Raw genomic sequence first — 13678 nt, forward strand, 5'->3', positions numbered from 1 at the left:
GTAAACGAGGAAATGCATTTGAGACTATTCAAAGTTGGTGCATTTTGGGTCATTGCAACATCGCTGGGCAGCCGTTCAAGTTTTAGGTTTTATTGCAGTTTATTTTGCTTCATTTAAACCCGTTGTCCTCGTTAGTGGACGCTTTAGTCGGCCAGCTAGTGGTAGTAAAGGGTCAATACACTAGTCGGGTTAAAACATGACAGCGGATTCATTCGACAGACGGTCACAGGACAAAAGTGGATGAGGAACAAAACCTCATCAAATTCTACGGTTAAAACTTATTAATTTATACTTATTAACATTTCTGGTTTGATATGATGCACAAATTTAACACATTTTATCAACAGTAACCAGCTACAATGTCGCTAATTAGCAAGTACTCGTTTGAGGACATTGGGGCTGTTCTGTCTTTGCTCAGCCGTGTTCAGGTACTAAGATAAACACTTTTATATTATTATCACACAGTGGTGACATTATTATAATATAAGTAATGAAATAATCCCAGTGTCCACATATGAGGACTTTTTTTTTTTTTTCAAAAACTACTACTTCCTGTTGAAAGATGAAGTTTTTATACGTCTTAGGTTGGTGAAATTAACCCAGCGTAACAAACTAAAGCTCTGCTCTCAGGAGGTTAAACACTAACCATAAACAACAGCAACCGTGACAAGCCTGCAGCCGTTCGCTATTTCCTGGATATGCATTTCTATGATATTGCTTTGGTATTAAATTACTGATGCAGTGAGTCTCAAAACTAGCTAATTACCCAGAATGCACAGAGCCTGAGAGGCTCCATAGAGCCATTCTTCATTATGATCACCACCACCCTCCACTTCATGCAAAATACATTTGATTTTTACATTCTTTTTTATTCCCGATAGCATTTTATATCTTTCCTCATCAACATTTTCACAGCGTCTCTCGGAGCCTAAGGTGAAATGTCATTTAATCAGCAGATGAAAAGTCATATTTACAGAGGCAGCGCTCTCAACACGTCTTAGAGTCATTGTTCTTTCTTTGCGCCACATCTCCCCCTTCTTCTGCATTAAATCACAGACCACCCCTTCCTTTCCCATCAGTATAAGTGCCTCTTTACCAGACGGCTCTGCCCGGCCCATCCCACCACCACCGCCCACCTCTGCCGTCCCCTCTCCTAATCTTTCTCCTCCTCTGGCTTTTGAATGGGAGATCTTGCAGCATCCAGAGAAAGGAGGGAGAGAGGAGGCAGGATGGAGACAAGGGAAGGATGCATTTAGGAGTGACCTCAACTGCACTTAATGAAAATCTCCAGTTTGTGAAACTCAATGAAAATGTGCCTTTTGACTTGAATCCGAGGACGCCCTCGTGTTCTCTGCAGGACGCACTAATAGAGTATTTGTACCCCTGGACACGGGCTTTGAAGGACAGACTAGAGAGGGAGGGGAGATGGAACAAGGAGCAGACAACAGTCATACAGTTGAGGACGTGAGGAGGTTTCAGGAGAGGATGGGCGGACTAGGCTGGTGTCTCACCATAGTCTTTAGTTGGGCAAAATTTTTCTTCTTCTGCATCTTTCCATTTTGGAGCCCGGGGAAAAGCAAACACAAGGTACAGTTGATATTTTAGTTGCATTTCATTGCATTTTTTTTTAATTTATGCAATTCAGGATTCATGCTTCGTATTGAAACTAATTTTGCTAATTGCTTGGAGCATAAAGTATTACAGCACGCAGAGCACATCAGTAGCAATGTCATGTTTGTTTGGTCCAGACTGACGCGTCTCACTGGATGAACTGAAATGACGTTTAGTCCTGACATTCATGGCTCCGATTAGAAACAACAGATATCATATCATTGAAGGGTTTAACTAGAAGTATTGGATAAACTACATAAAACATCATCGGGGTGATAACTCTATCGCATTAATGCCAACATTTTAATTAGTTCAGTGTTTTCAATTTACTGTCCAATTACCTGCAAATTGGATGATCTTCTCTAATTAACAAATTATCATGTCTACGGCCAAGATGATGAACATAACATCACAGTTATCAACTATCAGCCTGATGCCGAAGAACAAGACTGTGTTATTATTATTATTATATAATAATAAAATATATGATCTGTTGTTTTATGTTGCACCCTGATACCCTGTTCCTCCTGGTGGCGTAACATTAATCCCTTTCTTCATGTAACTAACTTCAGATAGTATAACAGTATAAGCCAAGTCTCAAGTCCTCTTTAAGATACTGTTTAGATACAAGAAAACGTGCTTGATTCCATTTGGAAGGGTATTTGAGGTCCACTGGAGAACGTTGGTCATATCAGGGGTAATATATTGGAGCTCATAAAGGTGGGAAGTTTTTTATATCCAAGTGAGGCAGTGATATGTTTAATAAATTACTTGAAAATGGTGGATGAGGTGGATGGCCATTTTTTTGGTCTTGTTGGGTATACAAGACCAAGACCAGGTATTTGGAAACAGAAAGGCAGGAAGCCTTATATTATTGTGATAGTCTCCCCCAATGTGTCAGGATACAGAACTTCAGACTTGGTTGAGCATTTATGCAGTTGCAGCACCCTAATATATGGATATATACTGCATCATTTTGCCAGAAGCTTTTCCCCAAAAAGGGTGTTTTTGTTTTGGGCCCGAGTTCTGGTGTAGAGGTTATCAAGTTGTGATGGCCCAATGTATGAGATAACATGAAATAATAGTTAAAGAAAGGTAGCAGAAAACATCCTGAGGGGTGGACCTGGTTCCCGGCCTGAAGTACTCACTCACAGAGTTGTGTTACATGCTACATTCATTTTGAAATTCTTTTGTTCATTCATTAGTTTTTGTGCAACATTGATGGAAGAAACAACTTTCATTTAGATGTTTTAGACTGATGTAGACAGATGCTATCGCTACACACATGTTTAAATTCAGCTGAAAAAATTCCTGCCGCTGTTCTCAGCTCTAAAACTCTTCCTTCCCCGTTGGAGTTATGCTGAGTCTATGACGCATGTGGCCGGCGTGAGCTTTTATACCTGTGCTGTGTTTTTGTACTATACTCTTGCTTTGTAATGACGCTGCTAAAATACTCGTTGCTGGCTCGTGATCTGGATGTTGAGGACGCACACTACGCTGTGATTAGAATCTTTTGCGTGACCCCAACCCCTGAATTTACCAACATTTTCATCTGCAGTGGAAATTTCATGTTTACTGTATGTGAGGGTCGGCCAGAGACGGTCCTGATGGCACCGACTGATAAGACGTGCTGAGGACACAGACACACACGGACACACACAGACACACTCTGAAACACTAGGATATTGGCAGTTTGTCTTGACTTGACACTCTCCCTGATAGCAGCTCCGTGCTGATGAACACAGACATTAATCTCCTGAATGTAGCTGCTTCTCGTTGTGACATGAACGTAGCCCAAACTCCACCCTGATCAAAGCATAAAGTGTTTTAATGAAGATGAACTCAGAAACATTGTACAGTACACTGATTCAGTGCCAATTTCTTTATTAATTTATGCATTAACTTTAACATTTGACTCAACATCTGCTTTTTGATGATTTCTTTTTATTGCTTTTTTCATTTGCATCGTATAAACATCAACAAATACTGAACAAAAAGGCAAAAGCTTCAGAAAACAGGGTTGTTGTGTCTCCACAGTTTCATTTCTCCCATTTTTCTTGACATTGCTTCTCATGTGACCTCATCTTATAATATATAGTTGCTCCCTAACATATATTTCAGCCACTGGGACTCTGCTTTATATCATACTATCATCTCCAACTATCTGTCAGTTAGTTCTTACAGGCAGCTTTAGCTCCCGTCGTATATTGTCCAGATTTTTGTTATGATATTAGATAAAATCTGACAATCCTCACACTATCCATGTTGGTGCTTAATCAAGCAGAAGTGATGAGAAACTGCCTCCTCTGACCACATATAGATATAGATGTGTCTTGATAATGGCTGTCCTGACACTCTTTATGATATAACATCTATTTCTATGTCTATATATTTTTGTCTTTACTACTTCAGTCTGGAACTACTCTGGCACAGCTAGATTTATATTCTTATTATGGTGATGCAGCCCCCTAAGGCCCATTTTGCTACTTGGAGCTATTGCTAAAAGGTGCTCGTTGATATTGTGTTTTTCTTTTAATGCATCGCCCACAGTTTGTGTTGTAGGCATCACATGAACTTTAAAACTACACTTCCCAGAAGGTGCTGCTTCTTCCAGCAGTGTGAACAGCTGAATTTCCAAGGTGCTACTGACTGTTTCACGACACATTTAGGAGCCCAGTCCAACTGAAAACTGACCAGCTTGCTAGCAGTTAGCTACCAGCTAGCAACCAACAAGAAGAATCATTTGGGTTTTCAAGAGGGCACCTCCTTGTTGTGCTACCACACTTTCACCCACAGAGAGATTAGTTTAGCGCTTTTTGCTGTTACTCAACAAAATGCACGATTGTGTGTCGTCCGTGTGTCTGTGCTACCTCTCTCCCTGGGAAGGGAAGGGGTGGGATGAGGAGACAGACCCTGGTTCAGGAGATTGAGGATACAGGGATGATTTTTGTTTTTACTATTTGCTTTTTATATAGTCGAGCTAATACAACAACAGAAAAACCAAACAGAGACAAAATATGTGAAAATGCTGTTTTAAACACACACAAAGAAGTAAATAAAATAAAATAAATCATTGTTAAACTACGAAGAACTACTATAAAATGAAACCTTTCATCTTAATTGTGACCCTGTTCTCTCCTCTTCTGTCCTCCTCATCATAAACGCCTCGTATTCTGTGTTGTGGTTTAACCTGTTTGTGTTTCACAAAGTTTGTTGTGTTGCCACAACTCAGTAGTTTAGTTAGTTTCCACTGTGTTCCTACATCACCTCCAATGACTGAAGTATCAGAAGTATCGATGTTTTGATTTGAGAACTGATTTTATAGCAGAAGTATCGATATTTCAGTATCGATCATCAGTAGTCTACAGGCTCTGAGTCAGCGTCAGTGATGTTTAAATTACTATCAAAGTGTCAGAAATGATCATATTGTGATATGTGTCTGGGTTCTAGAAACTCTTGCTGCTTGAAAAATGTCTCAACGTTCAGTGACGTTTACTGAGGACAGAGGTCTTCAAAGTCTAGGACAGACCACCCCAACGTGCTTGAAATTGTGTTCGGCAGCAGTGTTATTGTTGCTTTCATGGGTCAGTGTGTCCCGGCGTTGGGTGTGTTGGACAGTCCTTCCTCTCGGCGCTGCACAGCGGAGAGAACAGAGGAAAAACGTGCACACACATGTGAGTGCTCTGCAAAGGGAGGGCGTCGGGTCTGTATTGTTTTCAACAGATGGGAGTCACAGGGGTGGGAAAGGGTGTGTGTGTGTGTGTGTGTGTGGTGTACGTGTGTGTGTGTGTGTGTGTGTGTGTTGGGGGCTTGCTGGAGTGTGTTCTTCCTCTGTCTGTCAACAAGTGAACCCCCCCCACCACCTTCTAGCAGGTTCTAGGACGTCAGCCAAGATGACAGAACACACCCCTCTGCTGTTTACACATCCACTCGCTCTGTCTCTTATCTGATTACAAACTATATTTTTGCAACAGATTCTTTTTTTAAACGTTCTTCCCTGAGCCTCCTCACTTTCTCTTTCAAATTTTTTCTGTTTTGTACTGAATCCGACGTACGGCCTTGATCCCTCTGGGCTGTTTTACATTTTTTTAATTTTATTTTTTTGACTTGGTTCAAGGACGGTGACCTGCTGCTGGTTAATCTTCTTCTCTGCGTCTTCCTGTCCTCTATCGGCCCCAGTTTACAAAAGAAAGCAGAAATGCTCAAGGTTACAGAGGTACCAAGTGAAAAATCCCCTGGACGGAGGGATCTGATTAGCCCCGGAAATATGATGCATGCAAATACACACACTCCACTCCATGCATCTCTGCAGACGCCTCCTTTAAATTATATCTATATTATCTAAGAGACGTAAAAACTAGTGTCTGTGATTGTGTATGAGGCTGCAGACTGCGACCACCAGTGGGTGCTGGAGTCACACTTGGTCGCTGCGTAGTTCCTGTGGTCTTATGGTGAGATAAGGTCAGTGGAGTGAACAGTCTGCTGCACTTTGTGTCATTGGTGTCTTGCCAACAGTGATGCTGGCAACACATTAATCTCACCACTTTTTTTTCCAGTAATGAATAATCTAACGCGTTACTTTCCAAACCAGTAATCAGATTAAAGTTACTTATCCAACTTACTGTGCCTTACAGTTTTTTCCTCATTTTCCTGAATAAAAAGGAATATTTTTGCTTTCTTCTTCTTGTCTCGGTTAGTGACCGAACTATGTAACGAGTCTCGTTTTCTGCATGAAAGTGCATTCTGGGTAAGACTCAGAACTGCATCAGTAATTTAATGCCAAAGTAATATCGTGGAAATGCATTTGCATTTGCTCCAAAAAGTTACTTTTAAAGTCCAGTAATCAGTAAGTTACTTTTTAATGTTTTAAAACTCTGATTTGGGAGTTGACATCCTCAACCACTTGCGTGACTGGCACTGGTTAGAAAATGAGTAATGAGATGAGATCAACCGTGTGGTTACAAGTCAGTCAAAGGGTTAAAGGAGTAATCAGTAATCATATTACTTTTTCAAGGTAACTGTGTCAACACTGCTTGTACTGAGACAATTTAGCTAAAATGTCCGTAAATAAATGTTTATACATCTCATTTTTATTCTTATTTAGTTTTACTGTTTTATTTCTGTTCTTATTCTTATGTCTGTGTCTGGTTTATATATGTTCATTACTCTTGGACGAAATAGTTTCCCTGCGGGGATCAGTAAAGTGATCTTGAATCTCGAATCTTGCCAACACGACAGAGAGCCTTGAACCAGCTCTGAGTCTTTGAACGGCCACAATACTACATCATGTTTTTCATTTGCAAAATCTGTTTTTGTAAATTCTTTATGCTGATAACATCTAGACGTCTATTAACCTGTTAACTCCCCACTGTCTTTGTTAGCTGTGGTTATATATAACATACTTTGTTTATCTGTGCTGTATCGTGTGTCAGTGTCTGTTGCACTTGAGTTGTGTTGGTTGGCTGGAGACTGGAAGGTAACTTTATGCACCAGTAGAACATAGTGTGCTTTGCTGTGGTTAAGCTTTTATTTTATATCGGAGCACAACTAATCTCCACTGGACAAGACTCCAAATCATTCAGGAACATCATGTGCTGTTTCAAAATAACCTCAAGGTGTTCTATACTTTGTTTGTGGAGTACAGAAAAGTACTAGAGTACAGTTCAAGCTGCAGTAACCAATATATATATTTATTAACAATGTATAAAATGACTGTAATGTGAAGGGGATGTTCATAGAGATGCATCTGCACGTTTACCTCCCATGTCCTCAGTTCTTCTGCTGGTTACACTCACAGCTTTCCTCAGTATAATTGTTGCTTTGGAAACAAATAAACATCATCTGAGCTTCTCACGCTGCAGCGTTCAAAGAACTGACTGGCAGCGTTAGCCACTAGACGGGGAACATAGTGGTCTCATCATCTAGCAGCTTCTATGTCTCTGGGCGAGACCAAAGCCAAAAGTGACAAACAATATTGGAGTGTCATTCTGCAGGCAGCCAGAAATACAACTCCGAATGAAAGCTAATGCTGCTCTGAGTCTGATGAGTCTGTTATAGGTGTGGTTTTATGGCATATGCAACAACAACAACAAGAAAAGACAATGAAGAATATTCCTGCAGATGTGTCTTTCTGTGTGTGGTGGCCAGAGAGACGTTACGTTTAAACGTTTTCTCTTCGGTGAATGTGTATCTATAGGGGTGGCCTGCAGGAAATGCCGGGGGATTAATCCTCTGTGCCGCTGGGTGAGTGTGTTTGTATGTTTCAGTGTGTGGGTGGGTTTGTGTATTTACACAGTGTGTAAAGAGAAAGATGTGGGGATGTGTGTGAGAGGGTTTGGGGGAAGAAATAGGTGGTTATAGGTGGATGTTTATGTACACGCATGCGGTGAATTTGATTGCTTAAATTCAGCGTGTTTATCTTTTCAGGAAGTACCAGGCCTGGATTTTCTGTGCGTGTGTGTGTGTGTGCGTGTGTGCGTGTGTCAGAAAATGATGGGTTCCAAGAAGACTGCGTATACTAGAGTTTTGTGTGTGTAGAGTGTGTCTGTGTGTGTGTGTAAAGACTTACACAAGGGGGATAAAGAGTCACGCATGGGGCTAACGTGGTCATTGATGAGCAGTGAGAGCTTAATGAAGCAGCTTTTACTTCCTGAACCCCTGTGTGTTCTTTCCCTCCTTAGTAAAGGTTGAAGATGAAGGGACACGGGGCCCTGGTACTGTCAGAGATTTTTTTCTTTCTCCTTCCATTTATTCAATTCAACGTATGAAACAATTTGTATTTATAAGTATCAAGCATCGCATCTAGACTAGGTGAAGGGATGGGAGCTTATAAGTTCTACTTCTACTTGTCTTCATGTGTGAACTTCAACTTCTAAGGTAAATAAAATGTGTTTAACAGGGTTGATTATAGTCTTATTGTGGGATTTATTGATGAGGAAACTATAATTTAAGTGTTATCTGTTGGAGGCATGAATAGACCTCTTCACACTTTGTAAACAATGTGAAGTTTTTTGAGGGGTGGGGCTTAAATGAAAACACTATAGCCTGTAAACGGCGGTTCTTAGATAAGAATGGACAAGAAAAACGTATATTTTAGAGAATATACTAATACACGTCCACATGGACCTAATTGAGAAACCCAGCATCTACACGAAAGAAAAATGGAGGGCATCATTAGATGCTGTGGTAAATGCAACTTCTGCTTGGAGACCACTCAAACACACATCTAACATTGCATTAGCTAGCAGTTAGTGTAACAAGTAACAAGAATCCCACAAATAATAATAATTCATTTTACGTAATTTCAGTCATGATTTATTCTAACCCTTTACGTTTTCCAGGCTGAAACTGATGATCATTACATATTAATCTGACCTGATATGAAGTGTGCACGTTGTTGATTGTCTCACTCCAATCATTTCTTATAAATGTGTTCAACCAAAGTTGTCTATGACTGGCAGTGGCTGGTATGTGATAAAACTTCAGGTTAGTGTTTTTGAATTTTTGGTTTTAGCATCAAAAATACAGCAATATGATATTTTCATTGTTGACAGTGACAGTGTTCACCTCAAGCTCAGTCACTTTTTGTTTTTTTGGTTGAGTGTAGTCACAACATTATTATTATGATCTGGTTTGAAGACTGTGGGTGTAAAAGAACTTTGCATAAAGTATTTGCAGGAGGAGGAGTGTTGCATTTTGCAGGGTCAAGAGAAACTCCTTTGGACGTTCATCTCAAGATAGAGAGTTTATGAAATATTAAAATGAGTGTGCAATAGAGATGGATGGAGGGAGGTGTGTGTGTGGTGGTGGTGGTGGTGGTGGTGGTGGAGGGGGGGGGCACGGATGCTGAGGGGAACGAACGAGGAGGGGGTGGGATCAAGGAATGAATGAAATTAAAAGCGGTGACACGTAGAGGGCTGAGGAGGGAGGGAGACATAGGATGAGATAGAGCGAAAGGAGGGGCAAAAGAGATGGATAATAAGTGGAGTACCCCCTCCCCCTTTGCTCCCGTGGAGAGGTGGGGGCAGCCATACCCCCCATTTAAAAAAAAAAAAAAAAAAACCTTTGTGAAAGTTTCCCCGGCAGAGGGAACGAGAGACAGAGTGAGCTCAGAGGAGAGGAGAGGAGAGAGGAGGCAGTCAGGATCCAATTTAGAGACGAGACAGAGAAGGAAAAGAAAGTCAGACAGTGAAGGAAGAGGAGGGAGAGTCTTTGTGTCCTGGGTCGTCATGGCTGTGCAGCTTTGGCCAACTCTTCTCCTGGTGGCTGGATTAGACTTAAGGAAGCCCACTGACCAGCAGTAGAAGCAGCATCACACTTGTCCGTCACCATGCCGTCCATCTCCCTCAGCCTGCCCACGGCTCTGGCCGGACCTGCTCGTACCTGGGTCTGTCTGTCCTGCATGTTCTGGGTGAGACAACTTTATTATGAGTGTTGCATGAGTAATATTAAGATAACTGCATAACCTGATCATGCAATTGCATAACATCTGTCTGTCATATTGGAATCATGTGATTGGAAGTTGTAAGTTGACACGAACAGAATCGACTCAGCGGTGCAACACATTGTGTGTCATTTTGTGGCACTGATAAGATTTGGAGCTCTGATCAAGTCAAGCTGATGTAGTGGGTGGTTCGCTCATCGGGGGTTGGGTGAAAGGGCTGAGACCCGGGCTGTGGGGGGCCTTGGTCTGGTGAGACATTTTAAATGAGGGCGATACTGTATTACGAAGGAGAACTGTCTTCTCCGTCCAGGACGTTGTTTCACATTTTCTGCATGCACACCGAACCCTCGTGTGTCCACGACACTGACTCGAATTAAATGTGTCTCATGCTCTTTCCACACTCCCTCTGTGTCCCGCTCTGTTTCACCCCAGGTGGTTGGGACCCACAGCTATTTTTTGCTTTCACTCGTATAATTCAATCTGCCGCGCATTCCCGCCTCACAGTGAGGGGTTGTTTGTGCGCTTGTGTGCACCCTCTGAGTTGTGATGTGGTCGGTGAAGGAGTGTGTTTGTGTTTGTGTCAGTAAATATGCTGTGACTACGGTCCCGACTGCTTTCCCTCATTTGTGCTGATATGAAAGAACATTCCCGGCTCAAATTTACAACGCTGGATGCTGCTCTTCACTTTTCCAGCTGAATAGAGGATGAAAGAGGAGAGAGGTTGAATAGACCATTGAGATCCATCCTTGCCCATTCTGCACCGGTCCTTTGGGACATGACTGCACACCGCTAGCAGAGCCGAGGAGACTGGATAATCTTACAGAGCTCTTCATCAGTTAATTACCATTATTTCTTTTGAGGAGCGGGAGGCGAGGTGAAAGAGGAAGGGGGGCCGTAAAAGAATCTCAAAGCCCCCCAGCTAAGCTCTGGGTCACTGATTGACTGCATCAGAGCACTGTATGACAAAGCGAGCTCACTTAAGGGGGCGGGGTTCAATCTGAGTCCCTGCGTTAATAGCAGATCTTTGTTTGGGGCTAAGACAGCCTTAAGATGGGAGCACCTTAGTGCAGCAGACAGGGTAAAGCAGACTTAACTATACAGCCTGATGGATGGTTGTACAGCTTCAGTTGCACACCCCCAGCCCCACGCACCTTACCATAAAACTTAAAACTAACACTGTGGTTCTATGGGCAGTAACTGTCGAGTTATTAGAAATATATTGTTATGGGTATATATAGCATATGGACCAAATGGACAAAATTGCAGTGTGTCCATTCCATGCAACCAGATCAGCAAATTATCATCAAAAGAGCACTTGAGTTAAAATTTTCTGGCAAAAGTTCATCGTTCATCGAGAACTGATTCTTTAAAAGAACCGGTTCCAACTGGATAAATTCATCAATGTCATGCGCCTTCATGCTTATCGATTCCCCTTAATGATTCTTTTTGAGCCCAATCTTTACGTCCTAGTCCAGAAGTTGGCAGTAATGCACCTGGAAGAAGTAGAAGAAGAAGAAGTAGCTTTACGTCAAAGCCAAGCAGAAACCTCCAGGTCTGAGCGATGAAGCCCAGGCAGAAATACAAGAAACTGCAGTTCCTCAAGTGGCCACTTGAGGCTCCAAAAGGGACCAAATCCCCATAGACCCCCATGTTAAAATAATTCCGTTACGTTCCCGCTTTGAGTGACAGGTGACAGGTGACAGCCTGAGATAACAGGTAGCGGTGAGTCGAATGGGCGGAACTCAATGTCCGACTTGACCCCCATGTACACATTTGGAACATCCGCAAGTGAGCTGTGCAAAGATCATCCAACATGGCGGCAGCATGCTCCGCCCACTTTGGGCTTCATTTTCCAGGTGGCCAGGAAGAGAAAGTTGTTTGGAGGAATTTGTTGGTGAAAATGGAGTTAGTTATACCCTTGAGATGTCACGACAAAAGCACAACTTCCCAGTGTGCAGCCACACTTTGAGTTTTGTCGATAGCACAAACCACTTAAAAAGAACGATTCAAGAACCGAAAATTCTAATTCAAGTGCTGTTTTGATGATGTTTTGCTGATGGGGTGCATGGAATGGACACACTGCAGACAAACCTTCTCCTTAGGAAGCTGAGGAAGTGAATACATCTGCAAAAGCTGTTATGATGAGACCAGCATGTGAGAGTGACTGAGTGAGGAAGCACAGATTTAGGTAAGAGACCATCTTCATGAAGTAAATCTGTGCCTTAGCCGGGCCTCAAATGGGGAGGGCTTCCTTTGGCCAGAGCAGGATGGTGGTGGATAATATGAGAGATCTTTCCAGCTTGGAAACAGGAGGAAAATACTCAGGGAAATATGGGAAATGGCAGGACCAACTTGAAGGACAGAGGAAATTAACGGAAGATAGCAAAGTAAGCCGGAGGGTACGATAGGCCTTGAAAGGAGACCTTCGGAAGAGCGCTGTCCCTCCACCAAACACTGAATAATTAATCAAGGCCAAAAAGGATTTTAGGGATATTTTATCTGGTTTCTCTGAGAGGAACAAACCAATCAAATGCCCTCTATCGGCTCATTGCTTACAGAAAGTTGTCTGAGGAACATGAGGTTATTAACACACCCACGTGTTGTGGGTTTTGCACCAAACAGGTGTAATTCATAGGATGTGGATCCAGTCTATTACAAAAGTGACTTAAGCGGCCGCCTGGTGCCTCTAACAAGGAAACAGAGGCTCACGCTGATGCCTCACTGGTGTGTCAGTGCAAATATTGACCCTTGGCTAAACCTTCAGAGTTGTCAGGGTTCAAAGAACTCCTCGGGATAATCGATATCCATTAAGGTACACTCAGCCCATCTAGGTCCAGCGCTGGGCCTCCGAAGGATTGCTGTGGGAAATGGTGTCATCCGAGGAATGTTGGGTCAGTCATGTTCAGTTGTCTTGACTTGAAAATAGGCAAACCTCAAACCTGTTGTTGCTTCAACCAGCAATGGATTAAAAAGGGTGGATTTCCATTATTTCTGCTCCTTTTCATCAGGCTTCCTGCCCTCATCTCCTTTACCGCTCTCCCTCTCTTTAAGTGTGTTGCCGGTTTGATCGTCTCCCAGTTCCAGTTCCTGAGATTACCTCTAATTTGAGAAAAGTGTTCCACATGTGCGCCTCTTTGGATTTCTGATCGTGTAACATCTGCCCCGGTGTTTCTGCGCTAGAATGGATTTGACGTGCGGTTGCTTTTTTGGCTTTGGTGCTCCTTCTATTGTTGCCATCCTGCAGGATTTCTGCAGGAAAGCAGTGCAGAAAGTGCTGCGCTGCCTTCTCTGTCTTTGTGACATGTTGCGTGTGTTCCCTCAATGGCGACTGAAGTTGAAAAATCTTGAACAACAGAAAGGGAAGTTTAACCCTTGCTCAGTTGATTTATGAGAGTTGTTGAGCTTTGTGTAGTACCCCCACCCACCCCTTTCGTTCTTGAAGAGACCCCCAGCTTTGTGCATGCTTCACTGGGTACATTGGCCTTAAACCTCCCATGGTCTTCTGGTTTCCCCTGAATGGAGTTGGGAATCCAGAAATATGAATGGGTTTTAGTTTACTTTACATTTTGCTCTGCCTGATCTAGGAATTCTGACTTTTAGACAACAGTAACCACATTTTTATTG

General features: G+C 42.5%; 1 protein-coding gene across 14 annotated transcripts in view; it reads left to right on the forward strand.

Annotated features, from left to right (window-relative positions):
• The window catches only part of tns1b (tensin 1b), a 160424-nt gene that overhangs the window by 24789 nt on the left and 121957 nt on the right, over window positions 1-13678 (forward strand). For 4 of the 14 annotated variants that reach the window (XM_047600633.1, XM_047600625.1, XM_047600627.1 and 1 more), the window contains exon 1: window positions 7476-7854. The exons of 4 other annotated variants lie outside the window; for them this stretch is intronic. In XM_047600633.1, the coding sequence (XP_047456589.1) occupies window positions 7732-7854 (123 nt within the window). In that variant the 5' untranslated portion in view covers window positions 7476-7731. Of the gene's footprint in view, window positions 1-7475; window positions 7855-9500; window positions 10022-13678 lie in introns of those variants that run through there. 6 more of the 14 variants (XM_047600630.1, XM_047600641.1, XM_047600635.1 and 3 more) reach the window with 4 other exon arrangements.

This window comes from Mugil cephalus, chromosome 12, assembly GCF_022458985.1.
Source record: "Mugil cephalus isolate CIBA_MC_2020 chromosome 12, CIBA_Mcephalus_1.1, whole genome shotgun sequence".
Lineage (NCBI taxonomy): Eukaryota > Metazoa > Chordata > Actinopteri > Mugiliformes > Mugilidae > Mugil > Mugil cephalus.